Raw genomic sequence first — 27812 nt, forward strand, 5'->3', positions numbered from 1 at the left:
CGCCGCCCCCCCCTAAAAAGTGTCAGCATGCCGTATACAGGCGTATAAGACGACCCCCGACTTTTGAGAAGATTTTCAAGGGGTAAAAAGTCGTCTTATACGCCGGAAAATACGGTAAATTTATTGGAACTTTTTATTAGCAAAGACATAGTTTTTTTTTAATTTTTAATTGGATATGTTTAATAGGCAAAAAGTGTAAAATATTTTTTTTTCAAAATTGTTAGTCTTTTTTTGTTTATAGTGTAAACAATAAATAACGCAGAGGTGATCAACACCAAAATAAAACTCTATTTGTAAAAAATAATCACATAAATTTAATTTATGTATAGCGTTGCATGACCGTGCAATTGTCAGTTAAAGTAACACAGCACTGTATCACGAAAAATGATCTGGTCAGGAAGGGGGGTAAATCTTCTAGAGGGCAAGTGGTTAACCCCTTTGAGCCGGTACCTCCCGACCCTTTAAGAGGTTTCAGAAGCCGGGAGATGGGGCGGGGTTTTAGGGTCATGTGATTCGCTGTCACAGCAGTCACATGATTGGAAAAGGTCCTGATCGCAAAGGGAGATCGGGACCTTTCTGTGAGTCATGGACATATGTGCTGGGAGCGTGCAGGGCGTGCGCTCTCAGCACATATGTATTTTCAAATGGTATGCAAATATGCGGCCGCTCGGTGTCAAGGCCCAGATGCCGAGACACCGCATATTTGTGTGCGCTTGGTGTCTATAGGTTAAACAAGCCACCTCTGACCTTTTTGGCAGCATGTGGACTAACTGATTCTCAAACATCCTCAAAGGCCACAGCAATGGATAAGGATAAGTTCAAGGATAAGTTCACCTTTCGCAACATGTTACATATTGTACCCATATTCAGAGTGTAACATGTAACATGCTACGATCAGACTGGTTCCCACTCCCCCCAAATCCCTGCTTTGACAGCTAGCGGGGGATCTTCTCCTCCCTCACTAGATGTCAAATTTGTCAAAAAGTGGCTGTGTGGGGCACCACCCACACTGCCATGTCACCTGTGAATAAGAGACAAAGAGTCCAAATAGCCTTAGCGACTGTCAGCTTATAGTCTTCAATGAACTATTAAAGTGCTGTGAAGCACTGTGGTAGTTCATTCATTCTTCCTGTCAGTATATTTGCTTGCTTGCACATCCCGTATGAGCAAACAGATATATTGACAGATCTGCAGGAGATCTGCATAGCACCAGCAATCTGCTGATCACTGGTGCAATGGTTTACAGGCTTCTACAGACAAAAATAATACATTCACATTGTATTACCTGCAAAAAAATGTGCATATTTTTTTCTAAAAGGTAAAATTTTCCTTTAAAGTCAGGTTTCAGTCTGTTTCTAACGTATAAAAAAGCTGTTCTGTGTTTACATTAGAAGACTGGCAGGTTGTTAAGTTTATGGTCTGCATAGAAAATAGCTGACATTTCAGTGCCTTTGTTGTCAAGTTTGAAGATTCATTTCTCCATAATGCCTATAGGTTCTGGGATAAATTAGGGCTTGTTGCAAAATAATTTTACTGATTGTTCAAAACATGTCAATACTTTAGTGTGCATAGTCTGGGCACAAGTTGTCTTTAACATAACCCATAACAGTTAGAGAATGCAACGATGCTTAAGTGGTACTCTAGTAAAATGTGCCTGTTGACTTGAGTTCTTGTACCTTGAAGCTCATAGCTGTAATTCTGCAGTATGAAATAACTAAGGAACTCTGAGAGTGAAATTTGAAGATATCATTGCAGTGCTGCTCACTGTTTTCCTTGCTGGAGAGGCAATTTGATGGCAAGCAATGATGTAACGTCTGCATTGAACGCTGAAGTTACATTTCCCCAGGCTCTATTATTGGATTGTTATAGATATCAGTAAAGGGCTTGGACTATACACTAATGTGCATGCCCTGTGGTCAGTGTACAGTTAGCAAACAAAACAGCTAGTTTTTTTTTTAAGCACATTTTTTAACATTATTTGAAATTTGCACATTTGTATAATTGCAAAATTGTAATTTAGAAATTGATTGCATAATGGGGGTCACCACTAGGCCAATAACAATTATAATTTCTTGCAAAACAAGCATCTCCCTCTTGTTCTTTGTATGTAAGACAAGTTTGGTCCACTTCATCAGTTTGTTCTGGTTTTGCAGTCTTTCTTAAAAAATGCACTTTCTATTCTAAATGTACTTAACTGTTCAACTTTATATGTTTGGCAAGTACACTCCAAAACGTGAAAGTGGGAATGGTAAACAAAAAACATTTTCTTGTAAATAACCTTTACTGGTAGAAGAATTTCTCCACAATGAAGACTTTCACAAAACATTTGCTGGTAGAATATTGCTCATCCCCATTTAAAACACATGCACTTGGACGGTTCTTCATCAAATAATGTTTGTGAAAGTCACATTCTTTGCTTTATAAATAGAAACCTAAGTCTATGCATAGCTTAAAATTTCTTCTTTCTCATCTATGAAGGACACAGAAAACCTGTGGGTTTTGCTGGAAAACAATCTGTAGGATATTTTAGAATAAGTGAACACCTATTTGTTACCAAGGGTAGTATCTGATGAGTAATTGTTTATACTGACATGCAACAGATACAGGCAGTCACAAGGTTAATAGGGGTTGGGAAAATGGAAAGAAAAGGTTACCAGATATTTAAGCAACATAGAAAAAAGTACATGTCAGGCAAAGGGATGCTTCACAACAATATAGCAAATAGAGTCTCAAAAAATGAAGGAAAAAGCCTTGTGAGTCTTTAAATCCAATACGTTCCCACCAATTTTCATTGTCTGAAATTATGTCCTTCATCAAGCATTTTGTACACATTCCTAAAACCCAAAGGCTGACCTCCTGATCACCACATCATCCTCATCCTTCTTGAACTTTAAATGAAGGCAGACTCTTCATCCAGTTGGACAAACATACCAAGGTAGATTAAAGTGGTGTGACACAAAGATGCAAAATGCAAGCAGAAAACCTCCATGACCTCATTTACAATCTATAAGTGCTGTGTTGCAATGCTCCTTCACCCTTCAATTTAAGAAGTGTGGAATAATGTAATCAATAGGTAGGAACCTGACTTTTTACTCCTCAGCCTTGGAAGAGCAGACTGATATCCTTATGGTGGAACCCAGATAAGTGAGGTCAAGCTGTTGCATTTGTACCTCCAGAGATGGTTTTGTTAATGTCTTTGTTCTTTAGGTGGTGATATGTTTAGATGCCTTGCATACAATCGTGCATGAATACAAAAGAGAAACAAAAACATAAAAGTAGATATTTTCAGAATCTTAGATGAAGGCAGTGAGTGGGTGTAGTTAGCAAGCATTTCATATTATTAATGAATAAAATAGATTAAATATACTAAAGATGATCAGGTTAGAATAAATCAATGCTAATGACAACATTTAACAAAACATGTACAGTAAATTAAGCCAGTGCCTCTTGTATACTATCCTCTACCTATCAAGGACAATTAGAAGCAGCTCTTGAACTTACATTCCTGGGAGACTGTTCTTTATTCAATTATTTTAGCCAGTTCCAAACTAATGTACAACACACCCTACTTCCATGAACTTTGACTACTGAAATATAAGGATTCATTTGCATATCAATATGCCATTAAATAAAGGTTTACAGTGGGAACACATTTCACTCCTAGCTTGCAAAATAAAGTAATGTGTGGTCCATCCTTTTTGTGAATTCAACACTTTATATTGTTTGCTTTTAGCATCAGTATTTACTTTCACTACTAAAGTTTTTGTGAACTTGCCAGTAAGGATTGCACTTGTTTTTTGTACCACATAGCTTGGTGAGCAGAACTAAAATTTAACCATAGCACAGTCTTTCTCTTTGATAAATAGTTTAGTGTGTGTCATTTCTGTATATGTAACACATTAAGTAATCAAAATTTCCACAGGGGCGTGGCTTAGACACGGATGTGAGCTGACATGTATGCTCAGTGTCCCGCCAGCCTTCCTGAGGTATCCATGCTGGAACAGAATGATCGTAGCTGCCCAGAGTACATTTACCCCATCTTCAAATATGAATTACTCTGTATAGTGGTGTGGTTATTGTTGCTATTTGCCATGACCAAGCACAATAAAGAGCCATGAGGAACCGAGCTCTCCAATATGGTGTTTGCGTCATACCTCTCACAACAGGGGAAGATAGAATCAAAGTGGCTGCCACTTGCTTTGAAAGATTTGCCCAAACCCCTGAGTGAGCTCAGGTTTAGCATATCATGGATCTGATGAACAGATTGTTGGGTGGGACTGGGGAGGACCCAGCTTTCATGGTACATGTTGGTACCAATAACAAAGTTAGAGGAAGGTGGAGCATCCTAAAATATTATTTTAGAGACATAGGGGCTGTATTGAAGAAAAGGACCTCCAGGGTGGAATTTTCAGAGATAACGCCTGTACCTTGAGCTACATTAGAGAGGTAGCAGGAGCTAAGAGAATTTAACAAGTGGCTGAGGAATTGGTGCAGGAAAGAGGGTTTTGGGTTCCTAGAGAACTGGGCTGGCCTTTCAGTCGGATACCGGCTCTATAGTAGGGACAGACTGAACCTTAATGGAGAGGGTGTAGCTCTGTTGGGGGAGAGGATGGCCAAAAGTTGGAGGGGCTTTTAAACTAGGTGGCAGGGGAGAGGGATCATAGCAAACAATAGCAATCAGCGAGCGAAGGTCAAAGGGTACTATAATCATAATACCTAAAGCCAGGGTGAGTGGGTTGGCAAAATATAATAACAACCACAGGAACTGTAGCTGCTGAGAAACAAGGAAGATTTTGACTTCGTGGGAATATCAGAAACTTGATTTGACAGCTCACATGATTTGTCAGAAGCTATGCAGGGGTATTCCTTGTATCAGAGGGATAGGGAGGGTAGAAGAGGGGGAGGGGTTTGCCTGTATATCAAAAGTGATTTGCTAGTGAACCTGAGAGATGTCATTACAAATGGGGTGTGTTGTGTGGTGGAATCCCTGTGGATGAAACTCCAAAGAAGAAGAGACATGTGACAAAATAATAATGAGAATTTGCTACAGGCCCCCTAACTTGAAGGATGAGGAGGAGGTGGATGTCCTATCACAGTTAGAAATGACAGCGAGGAAGGGCAATGTCATCACAATGGGGGACTTCAGCTATCCAGACATTGACTGGGCAGAAGGAACAGCTCAATCATATAAGGAGTGTAATTTCTTAAATATCTTACAGGACAACTTCATGAGCCAATTGGTGGATTCCCAGACTAGAAAGAACGCATTGCTAGATCTTATAATTACAAACAACATAGATCTGGTCACAGATGTGAAAATAAGGGACAACTTGGGAACCAGTGATCACAGGATAATTACATTCAGCATAAATCACAAGATAACAAAGCACATGGGTGGTACTAAAACACAAAAGAGCCATCTTTTCTAAACTACGCTCAATACTACAAGGTATTAAATAGGACCAAATCCTAGAAACATTGAACACTGAGGAAAAATGTGAATACTTTAAAAACATTTTAAATAAAAGGTATTATCCAGTGTATTTCAATGGGCAATAAATATAAAAAAGTGAAGGCTAAACCTGGGTGGCTAAACTTTATTGTAAAAGGACATATCAAGAAAAGAAAATGTTCTTCAAGAAATATAAGGCAGAGGGGTCATTGTCTGCATTCCAACAGTACAAGGAATGCAATAAAAAGTAAAAGAAAGCAATCAGGGCTGCTAAAACAGACTTTGTAGTCCCAAAGCAGAGGTGAGTAAAAAAAATCCCAAGGTTTAATTTACAAACTGAGATCTATAGACATGGACCATAGGGTTTGTTCATGCATAAAGAACTGGTTACAGGGGTGCATCAAACAGGTGGTAATAAATAGCGAGTACTCAGACTGGTCTGAAGTGGTAAGTGAGGTACCACAAGGTTCTGTCCTTGGGACCAATTCTGTATAATTTTTTCATACATGACATAGAGGTTGGTATAAATAGCTCAATTTCAGAGTTTGCTGATGATACAAAGCTAAGTAGGGCAATAATTTCACAACAAGATATAGATACTGTACAAGAAGACCTAACTAAAATAATGGGGTGGGAAAACACATGGCAAATGGGGTTTAATGTTGAAAAATGTAAAGTAATGTACTTGGGGGTTAAAAATATGAACCCAAATTACTTGCTATAGGGAGAACCTGTGGGGGAATCCAGGATGAAAAAAGATCTGGGGGTCCTAGTAGATGAAAAGCTTAGCAATGGCATACAATGCCAAGCTGCAGCAAGCAAAGCAACCAAAATATTAGCATGCATTAAAAAGGGAATTTACTCAAGAGATAAAACTATAATTCTGCCACTTTACAAAACTCTGATTCCGCCACATCTGGAGTATGCCGTCCAGTTCTGGTATCCAAGCCTCAGGAGGAAGGTGCTGGAACTGGAGAGAATCCAGAAAAGGGCAACAAAGTCAATAAGGGGACTGGAGGACCTCAGTTATGAGGAACGACTACAAACATTAAACTTATTCTCCCTGGAGAAGAGACGCTTGAGAGGGGATTTGATAGAGATCTACACATATTTTAATGGTGATTCTAGTATAGAGAATAAACTATTCAGTCTCAGGGAGTGTAAAAAGACATATGGGCACTCGATGAAATTGGAGGAGAAGCGGTTTAACCTTAAACTGCGTAGGGGATTTTTCACTGTCAGGAAAGTAAGGACGTGGAATTCACTTCCACAATTGGATGCAGGAAGCATCGATAGTTTTAAAAATCTATTGGACAGCTATCTTGAGAAACACAGTATACAGGGATACAGGTAATGTTTTTGACATGAACACACACACACCCACACAGGTTGAACTAGATGGACTGGTGTCTTTATTCAACTATATAACTATGTAAATGTGCTATGCTTAATAAATTGGTGTCTTTGAGGTTTAACTAACGCCAGTGCTCTGTGCTTGCTGTCTACCTTGATAATGTCAATATTAAGTTCATAAAGAATTTTCTCAAAGGTATGTTTGGAGCTGATATTAGCATACCTCTATGTGCTGTCTCAGTAGGAAAAGCACATAAAGTTCCAAACAAATTGCCATTGCCATTGCTACACCCCACACATTGTTCCGGAAATTACTTTACTACAAGAACAGAGACATTATTCTGGAAAAAGCCAGACACCTTAAAGATCTAAAGATGTCAGGGTCTTATACCTCTTCTGATTTCTCTTCTGAGGTGCAACATCAATAAGCTACATGTTTGGAAATTAAGAAAAGCCACCGCAAGAATGTTTCATAATCAACATTGTACCTAGCGAAGTTATAATTCATAGCTCTTGAAGGCAAAAAAACATTTTGACAGTCCATCCACAGCTGTGGCATCATTGGATAAAAATTAGAAACATTTGAATGGTGCCACTGCTTTGTAAACATCTCCTTTCAATTGTTTATAATTTTTATTGGCATGGTGGCCAGTAGGTGGCCCAAATCTGAATAGTACTCTTTGGCAATCATTTACAAAAAATAAATAGTAAGTAAAAATACCCACACTATGGAAAAAAGATCTTTATTAGAAAAAATAAACAATGTACCCCACTGTAAACCCAAGTCAATCACATCATGCAGAGATGTAGATCGATGTCGATCATGATGAGTGACACCTGACAATGCTCACCCATCTCCACTCTCCATACAAATGATAGATTCCAAGCACTTCTGAAATGTAAGCACGTTATCAAGGATCCAGAGTGATGTAATTGGACACATTTTCGCAGGATCCCTGCCAGCTTATTTAAAAACAGAAGCCAATGCTGATATGTTGTTTTGCAGCAGGGGTGATACCACCGCTAAATGACAGACTTCAGTCTACATCATCTGGAGATTTGGGCAGGTAGGCGAACTAGTCAATAATTGCCAGTTTCTTCACCTGTGTGTCAAAGTACAAAAAGTCATGCCTTTATAGCAAACTCAAGTCCAAATCTTGAATCTGAAGCTCATCCTTATCACGAAAGCTTCACACAAGGGCATTGATGCAATTTAATGCAATCAAAAAACGATAAACACAAGCAATTGACACTTCAGTGATACTTCCTTATGTTCTTTCCCCTAGAAATAAACCATTAGTTATACAAATCTTAAATAGTAATAAACTGTAAATGCAATATTCAAATTAAGTGTACTTTCCTGTTACCAAATTCTAATTATCTCATAATAACTAATAACATGTGATTCTTCTTTGTTAAGGTATACCATTTCTTTTAAGGACATCTAGCATAACATTTTTATCAGCCTACCATAATTGACTTGGGAAACTTAAAATAACTGCCTATACATTATATTTGTCCACAGGGACAATATATCACCACATTGATTAGATTGGAAATATCCTTAGAATGACCTAGAAAGATAATACCATATTAAGTAAACACATCAGTATATTGTTTGCATATATCTTTTGTTTTCCTAAATTATGGTTGTGTCAACACTTCCAGTATTACAATATACACTCACTAGGATATATTAAAGTGTTTTTAAACCCAGGACCCTGCATTCACTATATCTGGTCTCCCACAGTACACAGAACATGGAAATGTAATTATTTTAGTAAATATAAACTAAATACCTTTTCTCATCAGCAGTATATAGCAGTCTTGTGACTTCTAGTTGAGCACTAGTCAAAGCTAGTAGGATGAGTTTTCATTCTGCCCTGACTGTCCAATGAGGCTGCATAACCCCTGACCCCGTCTGGACAGCACACTGATTGGCCCTGAGTTGATCACATGCACTTTCCCAAAGGAAAAAAACTCTCTAGCTATACACACTAAACTGAGTCAGTGGTGTATCTACCACAAGGCAAGCAAGGTGTTTGCCTAGGGTGGCATTTTTAAGGTGGGCAGCATTGTCGCACCGCCCAGCTGTCACTTGTCCTCCACTCCTCTCCCCCTGGGTGATTGGTGATTTTTTTCCCCACCATGCTCCAGCCCCACCCCACCTCCCCCTGGTTCTGCCTGCAGCGAGATCACCAAGGAGATGGAGAGCAGACATTCAGGCACAGCACAGCTCCTATGACAGCTTCTCTATGACTGCCAGGGGAGGGTAACAATTGTACAACGCCTCTCTCTTTCTACAGCTCTCTCTCTCCCCCTCCCTTTCTCTTTCTCTCTCTCTCTCTCCCTTTCTCTCTCTCTCTCGCTCTCTCTCTCTTTCACCCTTTCTCTTTCTTTTTTTCCCTCTCTCTTTTTCTTTCTCTCATTTGGAAAGGGGGCGCCCGATTATTGTGTTGCCTAGGTCAGCACAAAAGCAAAATACACCACTGAACTGAGCGTGTGCAGAGTGCCTCCTAGAGCTCTGTACTATCAGCAGATGGATTGGGGACAGTAGAAGAAGGGGAGGATCAGAGAAGACAGGGTCAAACAGCCTTTTTACACAATGCGGAGGTTTAACCCCTTAGGTTCCACAGTGAGTATAACAAGCATGCTATGTGTTTTTTTTATTCCAGAAGTGGTCTGACCCTCCACTTCTGCATGAGGACCTTGGGGCTTATGTTAGTCTTAATTGAGTCAGTTCGATTTGCTCAATTCCACGTCAAGCATTTGCATCACAACATTCATTCCTTGTGCGTCAAGTCAGTACTGTCTCTGGACAGACCATTCTGGATGACACAAAGGACCAGGCTGTCCCTGGCTTGGTGGTTTTAGGATCCAGCAATTGATTTGAAAAAGTTCTTTCTTCCCATGTTCTGAAGATTCCTGACAATGGATGCCAGCTTGTCAGACTGGAGTGCTAGGCATTTTGTTGGTGCAGGGAGCTTGGTCTCTGGAAGGATCTGATTTCCAAAAAATATCTTCAGGAACTTCATGTGATCTGATTTTTCCTTTAGCATTGGACCAACCCACAGAAGTGCCAGTCAATTACACAGCACCAAGGCTGTGCATACGTCAATCATCAGAGAGAAACAAAAGATCTTGAGTGGCTCCTTTCCTGGCCATAAGTTTGTGTTTTAGCCTTGTCAGCCATTTAAATTCCCAGCATAAACAACTGGCAGGGAGATTTTCTCAGCTGGCAGCAGGGACCAATTCACTGATACAAAAAAAGTTAAAAGGGGGTATATTTATTACTGTATGTATATAGCATAACTGATTTTTACTTTGACTTCCTCCACTAATATGCCATATATTAGCATTGTTATTTTTACTCTTTAGTAGCAGTTAATAAATACATCTGAGTAAGGAAAGTTAATAAAAATACCACTTTCTTTCCAAACAGAGCCCATGAATGTTTGCAAAGTCAATGGGACTGTGTACCAGGTAAAGCTAGACCTACCCATCTGTTGGACATTCATGTCTATCTGAGTGTTTGTAGCTAAAGAGATCCTTTAAATTATTTCTCATGTCTTCACAGGTTGGTAAACTAATCTGGACAGATATGCCACCTTGTCAGACTTGCAGATGCTCAAACATTAAAGACTCCCAGTCTGGTTTTAATAAAATGACTTGTAACCCTATTATTTGCATGAAAAAGTGTCCATTGGTAAGTGCAATATAATTGTAATTATAAAAATGTAATTATAAAAATCTTTAAGCTATTTCTCATGTGATTATCAGAGTTTCTGTGCAGGCAATGGTCTGACACAAAACCTCTTCTTTATAACTGTATTTTCCGGCATATAAGACGACTTTTTGACCCTTGAAAATCTTCTGAAAAGTCGGGGGTCGTCTGATACGCCGGTAAAAGTCAGGGCGGCACGTTTTAGGGGGGCGGCGTGGTGCCGCCGCCGCCCCCCCCTTCTGACGGAAGGGACACTAACTACAGGGGTGGGCAGAGGGCTGCTGTCTCTTACCTGGCTCCCACGACGATCCAGTTCAGGAAGCGCTGCTCCTTCAGTCACTCTGGCCACTCCCTCACTCCTGCCGCTCGGCTCCGCCTCCTCAACGGTGATTGGCCACCAGAACTGTAGCTCAGGAAAGGCACACAGGCGGCCAATCACGGGCGAGGAGGCGGAACCGAGCGGACCCAAGAAAATCGAGTGAGGGAGCCGGTAAGTGTGCAGTGCAGAGGTGTTGCTGCAATCGCATATGCTGGCTACAGCAGTACCATACTGGAACAGGAGTCAGCAAGTGTCATTGGTGTCAGTGGGAAGAATAGTGCCCCATCATTGGTGTCAGAGCGAGGAATCGTGCCCCATCATTGGTGTCAGAGCAAGGAATCGTGCCCCATCATTGGAATACCATACCATATTGAAATCCAATCTGATGTTTTTTAATTTTTATTTGGTGTGCGTTGGAAGAGGGGTAGTCTTATACGGCGAGTATAGCCCAAACCCTATATTTTAACAGGAAAAGTAGGGGGTCGTCTTATACACCCAGTCGTCTTATACGCCGGAAAATACAGTAGCTGCATTGGGATCTGTGTCAGTTTTGTTCACTTTAAATTGGTTTGCATACCCATGCAAATCAGTAGGTCAAATGCAGGTCAGAAGAAGGTTAACTGCAGAGCAAATGAACATGCTACTGAATTCTGAATGATCTTAGAAGCATCTCAGATTGACTTAAAACTGATCAAACTGACACTAGCCCAAAGTCTGTCAACATACACTATATTGCCAAATGTATTGGGACACCCCTCCAAATCATTAAATGCAGATGTTCCAATCACCTCCATGGCCTCAGGTGTATAAAATGAAGCACCTAGGCATGCAGACTGCTTCTACAAACATTTGTAAAAGAAAGAGTCACTCTCTGGAGCTCAGTGAATTCAAGTGTGGTACCGTGATAGGTTGCCACCTGTGCAATAAGACCATCCGTGAAATTTTCTTGCTACTAAATATTCCACAGTCAGCTATTAGTGGTATTGGAACAAAGTGGAAGCAACTGGGAACAACAGTAGCTCAGCCATGAAGTGGTAGGCCATGTAAAATAACAAAGCAGGGTCAGCACATGCTGAAGAGCACAGAAGTTGCCAACTGTCAGCAGAGTCAATAGCTAAGTAGCTCCAAACTTCATGTGGCCTTCAGATTAGCACGACAACATGCGGAGAGAGTTTCATGGAATGGGTTTCCATAGTCAAGCAGCTGCATCCAAGTCTTACATCACCTGTCACAAGTTAGCCTGCAGTTTCTTGTTTGTGTATTTCTACTTCCTTGCTGCAGTGCTGTTCCTGATCCCTTTTACATGTGTGTTTGTCTGTGCTCACCTATGGGCGTCATCTGCTGTTCTCTGGGTTTTATTTCCTTCCCTTCCATCACTTCCTGGACCGCCTCCTTGGTTGCCTGTCTATATAAGACATGCTCAGTCTAGGCCACTTTGCCTGAGCAACTTCCTAGTTGTCTGAGCTCCTGTGTGTTGCTATCGCCTGTATCCTGCATTGGCTACTCGTGTAATGACATTTTTCTCTGACTGTGCTTGTTTTCCACCCGTCCTGACCTCAGTTAGTCTATCGGATTTCTGTTTGTCTCCTCCCATTGTACTCTGCTCCTGCCAGCGGTCTCCTCATTCTCAGCTGGGCGTACCCAGGGGCTGCGACCTGGTCCCAGCTTGCTGCAAGTCCATCCCCACCATCAGGGGCTCTGGTAAAGAAGCAGGCTGGGGCTTAGACTCTGCTCCCTGGGGAACTCCAAGTTGACTATCTACAAGGGCTCACTACCACAGGTGCTGACATCACCCAGTACAATAAAAATCGTTGGATGCAATGGTGTAAAGCATGCAGCCACTGGACTTTTGAGCAGTGCAGGCGTGTTCTCTGGAGTGATGAATCACGCTTGCCAGGAGAATGGTACTTGCCTGACTGCATTGTGCCAAGTGTAAAGTTTGGTGGAGGGGGGATTATGTTGTGGGGCTGTTTTTCAGGGGTTGGGCTTAGTTCCACTGAAGGGAACTCTGAAAGCATCAGCATACCAAGACATTTTGGACAATTTCATGCTCCAACTTTGTGGGAACAGTTTGGGGATAGCCCCTTCCTGTTCCAACATGACTGCGCACCAGTGTACAAAGCATGGTCCATAAAGACATAGATGATCGAGTTTGGAGTGAAGGAACTTGACTGGCTTGCACAGAGTCCTGACCTCAACCCAATAGAACACCTTTGGGATGAATTAGAGTGGAGACTGCGAGCCAGGCCTTCTCATCCGACATCAGTGCCTGACCTCACAAATGCGCTTCTGAAAGAATGGTCAAACATTCCCATAGACACACTCCTAAACCTTGTAGACAGCCTTCCTATAAGAGTTGAAGCTGTTATAGCTGCAAAGGGCAGGCCAACTCAATATTGAACCCTACAGACTAAAACTGGGATGCAAATAATGTTCTTGTGCGTTTATATGCAGGGGTCGCAATTCTTTTGCCAATATAGTGTAGGTTCTTAAACAGGGGTGTATTTATCACAAGGCAAACAAGGCATTTGCCTAGGGTGGCATTTTTTAGGGGGGCAGCACTGCACCCTGGAAGAAGGGACATATGCGGCATGGGGACCATGTGGGATCCGAGAGAGGCTGCGGGCTGCTTGATGGTGTTCGCAGAGCCTAACTGCCATTCCCGGGGATGTCCAGAGATATAAAGGTGAGTGTCTTTCTGTCTGTCGCCGTGGGGGGGGGGGGGGGGTTAGTGGAAGGCTCTCTCGGGTGGAGGGGGGATGGGGCAGGGGTGTTGTTGGTCACTGTCAGGCTCTCTCTGCAGGAGGGGGGGGGGGATTTGGTCAGTGTGAGACTCGCTCTCTGCCGGGGAGAGGGGTGGGGTTTGATTTTTGTGTTGCCTAGGGCAGCACAAAACCTAAATACACCACTGTTCTTAAACATACACAAGCCAATTGCATACATTGTATATGATAGTTTCTGAACATATTTTTTTTAATGATTGTTATTAGGTAATAATTAAAGAAAGCATACTTTGTATCTGTGCTACACCATTTTAGCAGCAATGTCACAAAGTATACATTAACCCCTTCACACCAGCACCTCCCGGCCCTTTAAGAGTTCCAGAAGCCAGGAGGTGGGGCGGGGTTTAGGGTCATGTGACCGCTGTGACGCGCCATCATGGCAGTCACATTATCGGTAAAGGTCCCGATCAAAAGAGGAGATCAGGACCTTTCTGTGAGTACCGAACATGTGTGCTGGGAGCATGCAGGGCGCCCACTCTCGGCACATATGTCCTTTTTTAATAGAACGCAAATGTGCGGCCGCTCTGGGTCTAGGCCCAGATGCCAGGAGGCCGCACATTTGCGTTCAGCCGGCGTGAAGACTTTAAATATTAACTGGTACCCGGCCGGCAAATAGCAAATTGATGGCTGGGTGGGCCTTTCACAGCACGGCGATTGGTGGTGAGCTGTGTCCCTCAGACACAGCGCATCACTGATCAGGGTATGGCATTGGTTCTTTACCATGTGATCAGCTGTGTCCAATCACAGCTGATTATCTGTAGATAAATGGCAGTTGTCAGCTTTTCCTTTCCTCAGCGTTGTCACTGTCTGAAGAAAGGAAAAACTAAGACCTGTTTTCCTGTGACAGGGGACATTTTCACTGATAATCAGCACTGATGATCAGTGCCCTGCTGATCAATGCAACCCCATCTGTGCAGCATATCAGTGCCCATCAGTGCCAGTCCATGTACAATAGTGCAGCATAACAGTGCCCATAACTATACCCAAAATTTCATTTGGGTATAGTGTTGTATGACCACGCAATTGTCATTCAAAGTGTGACAGCGCTGAAAATGGGCAGGAAAGGGGTGAAAGTGTCCAGTATGCAACAAGAACTCTCCCCTTTCTCAGTGACAAATTCCTTCTAGATTTCATGACTTCCTAAGCGTGCTACTCCTCTTAACATGCTCAGGGAAAATGTTTAATTCCTCACTTTCGAGTACTAAACTGCTTACCTGGTTTGGTAGCTTCTTGTAGCCTTTATTCTAGGGTTACACTCTCATATTAAGTTAAATCTTAATCTTCGATATCCAACTGACCTGGCTAGAAATATGTAATCGCACAGGAGGCTGTGTATACGTGGTTTGGAAGTGGGAAACCTACAATGTTGAGGATGGAGGGCCATATGTGAAATAAGGGAAGAAACTTCAAACATGCCATCTTCACAGCTTTGATCTCACTTAATTGGTGGGAGTCCGCAAAGCCGCAAATGCAACTAGTGAGCCCAATTATATCCTGCATCACTTAGCGGGGTCTCAGAGCATTGGGTTAAAACTCAATCTAATTCTTTTGCCAAATGCAGGGCTGAAAGGTGATTATCAATTATTTTTGTCTTCTCACAAAGGTTAGTATTAATTTGACTACATTTGTTTGAAGTGCTGTATGTATCCACCCTGTACATATGGATAACTTTGCTTACTGGTCTTCACTGTACAGGGATTTGTTTATGAAGAAGCAAGCAATGGTTGTTGTGGAGTGTGTGTCCAGGTATCCTGTGTTGTGACTGCCTCCAATGGATCTCTCTTTACTCTGCAGGTATTTGGTGAACATTCATTGCACACAAAGGACTTTTAATCTCTTTAGTCTCTTTATTTTTTAGTACATAAAAAACTGGGTTAGGTTTTATTACTAGAACCTGTTAAATTTGGTCTTGGGTCTGTGCTAAAGCTAGGGTTGCTGCTAATATAAAAATGAGTCAGTCTTCTTAAAGGGGACCTATACTGAGAGAATATGGGGCTGTCATTGCTGACTGTCCCTGGAAAAATGACATTTGCTGGCTGTCATTCTGATCCAGAAGCCCAAATACTCCAAGTCATCAACCCCAAGCATGTAGGCAAAACTGTTCTCACTTTGATGTGTATTCATGGTGTTCAGTGACTCAATTTAATTCATAGAAAGCCAGGTATCTAGTATTCTTATAAGGAGATTAGCAATGGCATATATTCTATATTCATCTCAGTGCAAGCTTAATTTAAGTAAACATGTTACAAACTTGGGCAATTAAAAGCAAGCATTGATGAAAAAATGTATACGCAGGCATTAGCTACAATGAGATAAAATAATCAGTGGAGTCAGAGATATAGGCAGCTGGAACTCCATGGAAATGTTGAATTTTCCTGAAAGATTATGCTAGGTCCTGCTCTTCCTTCCTCAAAGGCTTTCCTACTGGTACTTAAAAATGATTGAGTACCTCACTGATCAATAGGGAGGCTTGATAGAAGTGTTGCTAACTTGATTATTTAGGGACAATTTAAAGCTACCTATAAATGCAATTGGCTGCATCTCCAAATCTACAGATCATTTTGACAAAAGTAACTGGAAGTAATTTTTTTAGTCTCATTACCCGTTTATAAAAATATTACTTTAAGGCTAGGTTCACATATATGCACTCAATGAGTTTTTCACCACATTTTGCATTTTTGAACACTCACATTTTTTATGTGTTTTTGAAGTTTTTTGCTGTTTTGTTTTGGGCTGATAGTAAAGTATGACAGTTATGTTCATGTAGTGCGAGTTTGATGTGATTTTACACTCTCCTGCACTCAAGTAGCATCAAATTCACATCAAATTAATGCAGGAAACTTTATGTATCAAAAGTCAATTTTTTTGGCTAGAAGGAAAGTATGACAGTTCTGTTTATGTAGCGCAACTTTGATGCGACTTTGATTCAGCTTTACACTCTCTGGCACTCAAGTAGCATCAAAGTATTGCAGGAACCTTTATGTGTCCAAGTCGCATGTTAGGGTTAAGGGTTAAATGTTAGGATTGGGGTTAGGGCTAAATACTAGGATTAGATTTAGTGGTAAACATTAAGGTTAGGGTTAGCGATAATCATTAGTGTTAGGGTTAGCAGTAATCACTAGGGTTAACGTTCTAACCCTAACAATTACCACAATTTAACCCTAACCCTAGTCCTTAACCCTAACCCTAGCCCTTAACCCTAACATGTGACTTTGGACACATAAAGGTTCCTGCACTACTTTGATGTGACTTTGATGCTACGTGAGTACCAGAGAGTGTATAGTCCCATCAGGGTTGCATCACACTACATGAACAGAACTGTCATGCTTTCCAATTAGCCAAAAAAAAAAAACCCTTAGCAAAACGCATCAAAAACACAACACTTGCATTTTTGGTGAGGGCCCCTTGAAGTCTATTACACGCAAAACACAATCTGCTGTGAGAAAAAGCCCCTGACCCTTTCCAAAAAATGCACCAGCTCAAAAATCATAGATGTGAACTTGATCCATAGGAAACCATGTTAAATGGACTGTAGTGCTAAATGCAAAATACACTAAAAAAATGCACAGGTGTGAACCAGACTGACTGGATATCAACAATAATTTGTTTTTGGGTTCCAACCTTCTTTAAAGTGGTAGTAAAGTATTTTTTTCTCTATTATAAGGCTTACCTGTAGGTACTGTAAATATCTTCTAAACGTGCACTGATTAGAAGATATTTACTTTAGCAGTGCTAGTGATGTCACCGGGACATGAGCACTGCGCTCTCAATGGGAAGCATGTCATCCATTGACAGCTGTGCCGCAGCCGAGAATCCATCATGCATGCGTGGGAGTGATGTCATTGTGACTTGGCCAGTCAAACGTCCACAGCCCGTGAACCTGGAAAGAAGACCAGGTGAACATGGAAGCCCCGGGGAGCCAAGACAGTGCTCCGCTGGAGGGCTTCGTTTTCAGGTAGGTCTTTCATAATGTGCTAGTATGTGATGCATACTAGCACATTATGCTCTTAACTTGCAGGGAGAAGACTTTTTTTTGCATTTTTTTGTGGTTTACTACCGCTTTATGGTCCTCCCTTATCATGTCAACAATGACTGACTCATGGAGGAAACATTGCTTTAGATTTCTGAGAGCATGCTTTATTTTTGTTCATGATTGGGACGCAGAACTGTTAAATGCTAAGGATAAAGGATGGTAACATATAGGTCTTTTATTTGTAATTCTTTTACATTTACAATCCTATAAACTGGAAGAATTTTTTTTATATACAAATGTCTATTTTTTAAACTGCATTTGGGTTATGATCTGTACATAGTGGGAATTTATGACTTGTTTTACAATTAAGATGAATGTGACCGAGACAGTGACTTATGTTTGCCACAAATTGACAGTCAGAAGTAGTAGTACTACAAGTAACGAATTCATTTGGACTGAGGCAGAAAAAACCCAAATACAGAATACTTTATATGTACAGTATAAAAACACAAAACCAAATATGTCATATATTGCAGATTACTAGTCCTTTTCAACCTGTGCACTGAAATCTCAAACAGCATTGTCAGCTTCCCTAGATATCTGCCATGAACTAAAAAGCCCTCCTTCCTCTGTAATAAAGATAATGACAGAGGGAGGTGTTTGTAGTGCACACCAGGAGAGTAGCCTTAGGAAACCATGCTGCTGCCCAATAGATATATTAGATGAGTGTTTTCCCCCTAGGGCAGGGAGTGTCAAAGGCAGCATCACCAGATGACAATAATGAAATAAAGGACTGGTAAACTGTAATGTATTACATTTTAATTTATTGGGGTTAGATATGCTTTATTCCATGCTAAATACATCTGCACGAAATGTAAAATAGTTCACATGATGTAATGTCTACACATGTAATGACAGGATTATTTTCTGTATATATTTTGTGCTGTGTTATACTTTGTATGGGTCTACTGTTGCTCTGAACTGGTCCAGAACACTAGAATCTATGTGGCAGGTTTAAATTTTTGTTATTGAACTATAGCTATCTTGATATTTATTTTTACCTGTTATCCATGGTCTTTTGTTTTTACAATGTATTTCATTTAAAAATTTTGGCATATAATCCATAGATTGTTTCAATGATTCTCTGAATTTTAGCCTGGAAATTCAGTTTCTGACAACTGCACCCAATACACATGTGAACGTATGGGAAATAGCCTGGTGACAGCAACACGAACACAGATTTGTCCTTTGCTTCACAAGGAGGACTGTGAGTCTGTGAGTTGTACAGTATGCACAATCTGATTGAATGCAAATAATGTATTTTGTACACACATTATTAAGTGTTCTTGCATGGCAAGACCACTTACTGTTATCTCACATATATATTCTTATTATTACAGCCAAATTTACCACCCTAACTCCTCCCACAGTTTTTACACTACATAGACCGTAATCTGCCAAAACGTGTGGATTGTTCCCAATTGGTGTGCTATTACTTTGTGGAACGTTTCGCCGAATGGTTCACAAAATATCAACGTTTTTGTGGTGAAATTGGTCCCATAGGAATGAATGGCGGAATGTTCAAAACTAGAGTGGGAGCTGACAAAAGCTAGAGTGTGAGATGAAAAATCAGGACATGATTTCTAAACTGCCATCACTCCCTCATTTTCAAGCCCACCTACACATATCTTATATCATAACGTTCAGCTATCCCTGCTGCCACTAAAAATGTCCACTGCTAAGCCATAGTCCTGACAGTTTTCACAATATGACCATTTGTTTGCAACTCATGCCGCCCATTGACATTCATTGAAACTCCACTCTAGCCACCTGAAATTTGAAGGGCAATTTCTAAACTGCGACTGTGCCTTCATTTTTAATATTTCAGACATACTATGCATCAAAATGTAGGTCTGGGTCTTGTGATTCTCACAATATAAAGCTCTTCAGTATAGGATTTAGAATTTTAAAACTACAACCGTTTGAAGATGGCAACCGCCAGTGAAGTGAGCAAGTAGGAGCAGTTTGTTTTTAACCGCTCTTCTCTTCCCTTGCTGTAGAGTGAGTTGCCATAGGAACCCAGGTGTGTGAGCAGGCAGCAGAGTGACAAAAGCTACTCCGCCCACTCCAGTTGTAGACTACTGGTGCAGGCAAGAACACTTCACACAATTTCCCCAGAAATTGTAGCTTTTCTAGTTAATCTTACTCTGCAATTGCTCAACCTGTAATAGCCCAACTAACATACAAATATCCAAGAACAAAAATCTGGGATGACTTGTTAAACCGCATAAAAATGTGAATCTGAAAACACATTTAAGCTGCGATCTTTACTCTTTTTTTGGAGGGGGGGGGGGTATTTGTCATGTTAAAGTTTCAAGGTGAACTCCATATGAAACCATTATTTGCATCTCCCCACTTCCTGATCTCCAGTCTTCTTCAGCCACTTCTCTACACACACTCCCTCCAGCATTGGTTTTACATTGTTGTTCTGGTCTGGTTTCTGGGTCTAGCTGTGTATTGGCTCAGCCACTAGTAGCCTCCATGAGAGGCTCATGTGACGGGATGAATGTGTAGGAACCCAGTTAGAAGATAGTTGTCAACCCATGACAGGAAGTGCGCGAACAAGGACTTTCATAGTAGGATTACCAGAGATTATTTTAAAGAAAGCTACATACAAGTAGATAGATTAAAAACAACTTTTGAAGTTACACTGACATGTTAAAGTGTATATGAAATTTTCGTGAGTGGATTTAGATCTACTTTAACCCTTCCCAAAATCTTTCTTGGTGTACTTCCTGTTTTTTTCTTACTCCTGCTCCCATTTGCTCTCTTTGTTCCTAAGAATTCCAGGATACGTATATATGAGGGGCGTTCAAGTTAAACCAGGTCTTTTGAGTTTATATAATAAAAGAACAAATTTCAACAAGTGGAAACTGCATTATTTTTCTACATACTCCCCTGCTACATTTATACACGTATCCCAGCATTTAACTAATGCCTGGAAAGATTCTACATAGAAAGCTTTGTCAGTACGCCTGAACCATCCTAGGATAGCCCGCCTTACTTCGTCAACAGTGCTGAAATGCTGACCTCTGAGGAATTCTTTTAGGGGTCAGAAAAGGTGGAAAATACTCGGAGCAAGGTCTTGGCTGTAAGGGCTGGCAATACCTGCTTTTATCCAGAATTAGGTGTTTCAGGTGCTGAATTTTTAAAGCAATGACTGCTGTGGGCTGGGAACCACCATGGCCAGGATTGTCACTGACGGACATACTGCCATCTTTGAAACATTTACACCATTCAAATGTTTTACTGCAGCTGAGCGTCTCATCACCATACTGTGCTTGAAGTCTTCTGTTAGTATCCGGGGTTTTACCCTTCATTCACAAGAAATGTCATCACTACATGCTATTCCATGCATGCACTAACATTGTTGTCTGCCATCTTGATAAATGTTCTGTGGACTTGCCCGCCAAATGTGCTTCACATATCAGTAAAAAGACAAACTTACCACTTACTACTGCGTGTAGTACGGCCAGGCTAGCATCCCTTTTATTACCTGTAAAATTAAAAGTCCTGGTTTGAATTGAACACCCCTTGTAGAAACCTATCAAATTACAGCCCTTACCAGAATCATTAGAATTTTTCGGACAATACAGAATATACTTAACCTTCATGACTAGAGGTCACTAAAGCCAACTTCACTAGACTAAATTTAGAAGTGTCAGTATAAATCAGTTAAGCTGGCGTTAACTCTATAAATACTATACCTATCTAGATTATTTTACACTGTTTTAAGGTCATATACAGCCCTTATTCCTTACTCTATTTTCTTTATTTTCTACTATAGCTCCTTTGTCACCTCCACCCACGCTCACCTCCAGGACTTCTTCAGAGCCTCTCCCATCCTCTGGAACTCCCTGCCCTAGTTTGTCTGATCAGCTCCTACCCTGTCTGCCTTTAGGCAATCCTTGAAAACTCATTTATTCAAGGAAGCCTATCCCACGTCCTCCTAAAATCTGTACTCGGGTCACCTCCACCAGATCCCCTGCAGCTATTACCTTTTGTGCCACCTCCCCCTCCCTTTAGATTGATCAATGAGCAGGGCCCTCCTATTCCTTCTGTACTGAACTGTATTGTAATTGTACTATCCCGTTATATATTGTAAATCGCTGCATAAACTGTTGGTGTTGTATGAATTCTGTATAATAATTTTAATATAAAACTATGTATTTTTAAAGGTGCACATTGTTAATTCTCATCTGAATTGGATATCAGTGTTATTAGCCAGATTGCAGACAGCATCTGGTTGAATACATTCATCTTCAATACGGGTTGATGTCAGAGTCCAGCTTCAAAGTATTTCTCCAGTCAGTTTTGTTTTGGATAGATTATAATTGGAATAGAAAAAAAATATATTTATGTTTAACCTGGTAGACAATCTTTTTAAATTCTTCAAATTCTCTGCCATTAATACTCCTGCTAATCCTGATGGTCTAGGGCAGTGGTTCTCAAGCTTCCTAATGCTGTGACCCTTTAATACAGTTCCTCATGTTGTGGTGACCCCCAACCATAAAATTATTTACCCAGTAATTATAATTCATGAAGTGTCGTTTTACCTCCAATACTGCTGCTTTCAGCACAGTAGCTGCTTTTAACAGAGTAGCTGCTTTCAACACAGCAGCTGCTTTCTACACAGTAGCTGCTCTTTACACATCAGAAAAATGTGTTTTCCAATGGTCTTAGGCGACCCCTGTGAAAGGGTCGTTCGACCCCCAAAGGGGTCGCGACCCACAGGTTGAGAACCACTGGTCTAGGGTTTTGCCTCTTTTACTTCAAGAAAAAGGAATACTCCAGTATCAAGATGTGTAGAAACAGCTGCAGAGTGATGTAGAGTGCATCAGAGGAGCTTTATAATCCTAAATACAATGAGAGGGGCTGTTCCTATTGGCTCTCCACCCAGACTAAGTCAATGAACATGCTTCGTTTTGAAAACAACTTTAGACTTTATGACAGGAATATTAAAATATTATAAAAATATTGCTTTTGTAACTTGAAATGTTTACAGTGTTACCATCATTCTCTTTTCTGTACCACAGGGACAATATTTGAAGACACCTGATGGCTGCTGCAATATATGTATTGGTAATATTCAACCCAACATTATGTAATCTTTTTATTTACTCAGAAGTGTTTTAGGAGACAGTAGAGAACTTGGTCGAGACCCATGATTCATTTCAGTTTTCATCTATTACTGAACTGAGTCAGGCTCCATGCACACTAGCGTTTTTTAAGCTGCTAGAAACTATTATCAGCATATGTTTTCTGCTCCTAGAAGCTAAATAGTGTTATATTACAGTGCTACACTTTTTATTTTGTTGTTTCTTGTGCTGGAAACACTTTATTGTGGGCAGCAGCCTCTTGGATTTCACTTGAGAGATTACTTTTTTCTTTGCGATTTATTTGGATGCACTTTGAGGGTCACTGGAGGCAGCACACTAGTTTACTATTAGTTGCTTCATAAGTGAGTATAAATGTTTTGTTTGTTTTTTTATAAAGTGCATACTTCTCTTTTAACCCCTTCACACCGGATCTTCCTGGCGTGAAGAGGCGTTCCTGCGCCGGGAGGTGGGCGGGATGGGGCGTGGCTTAGGATCATGTGGCCGCTGTGACATCACGTCACAGCCGGTCACATGATCGGGAAAGGTCCCGATCGAAAGAGCGGACCAGGACTTTTCCGTGAGTACCTCACATGTGTGCTGGGAGCACGCAGGGCGCGCGCTCTCAGCACATATGTTTTTTGCTACATGAACGCAAATATGCGGCTGCTCGACGTCTAGACCCAGACGCTGGGAGGCCGCACATTTGCGTGCGGCCGGCGTGAAGGGGTTAAGGGAGACAGAACTCTGGATCTGTATACTCATGTTGGATCAACACTCCTGCTCTTTTTAAAGCAATCTACAGAGTTGGTTCAGACTAGTTCCTATGAAATACTTTTTCCCAGTTTCACAGCTTTCACTGTAGAGAAGACTTTCCTAATGCAAAAATCAGGTGCAAAAAGTACCCCCCCTATCTTTTCAATTTGCACTATGTTTACTATATGAATGATTTATGTATTGATGCAAGGTGATCATATCTATTCTCTTTTAAGGAATAACATTTTGCGTTCTGTGTAACAAAGTTTTTGCCTTTGTTTTAGCTCCAAAACCATGCATGATACAATCAAAACTGACTGCAATTTCTCAAAATGGTTGTAGTGCTAAAGTCCATCTTTCATACTGTCAGGGGACATGTTGGAGCTCGAGTGAGTAAGTATCATTTCTGTGGCATTCTTTTGTAAATATCTATAAATTATAGAGGTTACATTACCATGAATTTAATACAAGTAATTTACTAAACCAAAGCAAATCGTTTTACTATAAAACTGTAATTATTATGCTGATATTATATAGTATTTTATAGTTTATGTATGAATATTGCATTTTATTCACTTTTACCTATACTGTCTTTAATCTTAAAGCAGAACTGTTGGTTACTTTAACCCCTCGCCTACAGGGCACTTATACCCCCTTCCTGTCCAGGCCAATTTTCAGCTTTCAGCTCTGTCACACTTTGAATGACAATTGTGCGGTCATGCAACACTGTACCCAAATGAAATTTTTATCATTTTTTTGAGACAGATAGAGTTTTCTTTTGGTGGTATTTAATCACATCTGGGTTTTTAATTTTTTGCTAAACAAACCAAAAACCACTGAAAATTTTTTTTAAAAAAGTTTTTTCTTAGTTTTTGTTATACAATTTTGTAAATAAGTGATTTTTTTCCTTCACTGATGTGCGCTAATGAGGCTGCAGTGATGGGTACTGATAGGCTGTACTGATGGGCACTGATAGGTGGCACTGATGAGGAGGCACTGGTAGGTGGCACTGATGGGCATTGACAGGCATCACTGATGGGCCCTGAAAGGCAGCATTCACATAGGGCACTGACAGGTGGCACTGATAGGCGGCATTGACTGGCACTGATAGGTGGCACTGACTGGTACTGTTAGGTGATACTGACTGGCACTGATAGGCAGCACTGATAGGCGGCACTGATGCGCACTGATTGGTAGCACTGGCTGGCATTGATAGGTGGCACTGACTGGCACTGATAGGTGACAATGAAAGGAAGCTTAGATGCGCACTGATATGTGGCATTGATGTGCACTGGTAGGCACTGATATGTGGTATTGATGTGGTACTGATGGGCACTGGCAGGTGGCATTGATGAGCACTGACAGCTGGCACTGATGGACACATGAGTGCCCTGATGATGCTTGTTTTTTGACAGTTGATAGGAATACGCAGTAATACATACCTTATTCTTCGATCGCCTACCAGCCGGTGCACTCTTCTGCTCTCCGATGTCCCAGCATGTGGATGGGCCCTCACCATTCTACATTGTGCATAATGACATCGGAGAGAAGTGGCTTTGAGAGAGAGGTCATATGGTTGGGAGGAATCCTGTAAGACCAAGGCATAAAGTAAGTATTACTGCTTATTCCTAGTTCTCCCTAGACTATATATGTATACCTTATACAATTTTTTTGTACAGTTTTCCTTTAGATTTACCATAACCATGTAATTTAAGGTCAAACCTAAACACTTTCAATTTGTATGCTATCAGGCAGGTCCTTGCACTACATAGGTGAAGGAAAATGTAAAGGAAATTGAATAAGAAATGTGTATGGCCAGTTTAAATAAGAATTTTAACAATTTCTGTACAGGTGGCCCAACTAAAGGGTAATATTGTGTTGCAGCTGCCTAGCATTAGGCTTTAAAGCCCAACTCTGGGCTACTTTAAAATTATCCCTTGCGGTGGGGCTGTGCCTGCACTGAAAGAGTCATTTGCTCATTTATGTCTAGGGGACTTGTTAAAGTAAATTTTCTTGCCTGATCCTCCACTCCTCCATGCTTCTAGACCAGTCCTTGCAGCATCCCTTATGCTCCAGTGGTCTAAGGTCCTGATGTCATCAACACCAGTGCAAGGTAGATCCTGCAAGGGATATGATTATGTCACTGGAAAATTCATTGCCAGAAGGTGGGGGAGCTCAGGGAGTGCCATCTGTTGGGGAGTGGTGAATCAGGTAGGTTAAAATGCATGTCATCTAAGTGGATCACATATAGCCATTGGCTGCATGTGGTCCACCTAGATGACATCTTTTCCAAAAACTCCCACACAACTTGTGCCTATTCTTTAAACAACCGGGCACCTCTGCCAATTAAGCTATCTATGGAATTTTTTTGCACTGACTCTTCCTACCAATTTGTTCAACCAACTGAGAACCCCACAGAGCACTCTTGATGGGAATGCTCGAGGCATAGAGAGCGACCACACTGACCCTGTGTTGAGACAGGTTTTCTCCACCTGAGCACTAGAAGGGATGCGTGTCCCCCCCCTCACTGGGTGACTGCAGTGTAAGCAGTTGTAATTCTATTTTGGTCTTTTTCCTTGCATGACAAGGGATCCCCCACCTCCCTTTTTTGTTGGAAACTATGAGCTTTACTTGAGACCCATAGTGAGCTTTCCAGGGCACTAGTCCCTAGGAAAGTAAAGGCCCTGCTACTTTACATAGCCTGGCTATATATTTTTCAGAATGGGCACCAGTCACCCAAAATTTACCCCAAACTTAGAAAAAGAAAAACTGCTAAAAGGGAAGTATTCATGCAGAAAATAAAGTAAATGGCAGGTCAAGCTCGCCATAGAGGGTTCATTTTTTTTCTAATAACAATTAATGGGTTTCTCCATTCACACAAACAAAGTGAATGGTGGAATCCACCTCCACCGGTATACCGGTTTATTTGCTAAAGCTGGAGAGTGCAAAATCAGGCTCACTTCTGCATAAAAACCAATCAGCTTCTAGCCTCAGCTTGTTCAGTTAGGCTTTGGCAATAAAACCTGGAAGCTTATTGCTTTCTATGTAAAAGTGAGCCCAATTTTGCACTCTCTGGCTTTACTAAATCCACATTGAGATAAGGATCCCTTTCAGATGGTGGTTCTGAAAAAGATTTTTATTAATCCCAGGTAGTCTGGTGGAAACCATGTTATTTAGTTCTTGTTGTTCAAAGTAATTCACCTTGTCTCCGTTTATCAAATGCAATATGTTTGTTGTGCATCTTGGTAGCCAAGTAAAAATATATTAACATGTTGCCCTGCCATATTCCTGTTAGTCCAGTGACAAAAAATGCTTAGTCCCTAGTCGTCAGTTATTGGTGAATCCTGAGTAGTCAAATACAAAGTATATCACTCTAGTTGCTCAGCACTGACTTTCCAAGAGTAATGTTCTGCTGCTCTGATTAATGCCAAAGTAAATCTTTTGATTTGATTATGTCACTAATTTAATGTAATGTAAAACATGAAATAATTGTCTTAGTCACATATAGTCCTAGAAATCTCATAGCAGTTTGTTTACATGCAGGTTTTCAAATTCTTCATTTCAAATGGAGAGAAAATGTCAATGCTGCAAGGAGATAGAGACCATTCAGAATGTGATTGAGCTGACTTGCCCTGGTAAAAAAACAAAAAACATCACCATCACATCTGCCAAGAGTTGTGGTTGCATTAATGTGAAATGTATTCCTTAGATTTTGGCTACAGCAAATGCCATCTGACAGATGCTGATGTCAGGCTACTTAGCAACAGACTTATAATAAAACTGCTTTGCCTATGCCAAACATTTTGCTTTGTGATTGTATATGTCTGTTTTAGATTATTCAAACTTTGGACAATTTCTTGTACTAACTTGCTTTACATTCAATTGGATAAAATTAAAGTGTCTGTAAACCCTCACATATACCCAGTGAAGTTACTGGCCTTCAAGTAATACACAGAGATAAACAAATTGTCCTACATAAGTTGTACCTGTTTATCATAAATAGAATAAAGAACCAAAAGCAATTCTCCATATGGTGGACAACAGGGCATGTAGGATGTAATATAAGAACACTTTGGGAGTTAAACTCATTCATACCAATTTTTATATGGTAACAGATTTGCATATAAATTATAAGTAATTCACAATTATTGTATTAGATCCACCACTGCCCAGACCTCTATCTAAGATGAGGAATGTAATCACTACCAGTGAGCTAAACCTGCCAGTTTGCCATAGATGACCTGATGGAAAACTACATTAGTACATGAGCTACATTCCTAATGCCAGGTAAACTAT

The 27812-nt window shown here is 40.7% G+C and overlaps 1 protein-coding gene across 1 annotated transcript in view; it reads left to right on the forward strand.

The window, feature by feature from the left end:
* The window catches only part of LOC149445617 (mucin-2-like), a 207833-nt gene extending 180528 nt beyond the window's left edge, over window positions 1-27305 (forward strand). Inside the window, exons 34-40 of the mRNA XM_089653503.1 lie at window positions 10248-10288; window positions 10383-10511; window positions 15327-15425; window positions 18760-18879; window positions 22701-22746; window positions 23801-23909; window positions 27060-27305. Of these exons, the coding sequence (XP_089509629.1) occupies window positions 10248-10288; window positions 10383-10511; window positions 15327-15425; window positions 18760-18879; window positions 22701-22746; window positions 23801-23909; window positions 27060-27225 (710 nt within the window). The 3' untranslated portion in view covers window positions 27226-27305. The remainder of the gene's footprint in view (window positions 1-10247; window positions 10289-10382; window positions 10512-15326; window positions 15426-18759; window positions 18880-22700; window positions 22747-23800; window positions 23910-27059) is intronic.
* Window positions 27306-27812: the final 507 nt, after the last annotated feature.

This window comes from Staurois parvus, unplaced genomic scaffold (genome assembly GCF_062004578.1).
Source record: "Staurois parvus isolate SC_StPar_1 unplaced genomic scaffold, SC_StPar_1.0 ptg000715l, whole genome shotgun sequence".
Lineage (NCBI taxonomy): Eukaryota > Metazoa > Chordata > Amphibia > Anura > Ranidae > Staurois > Staurois parvus.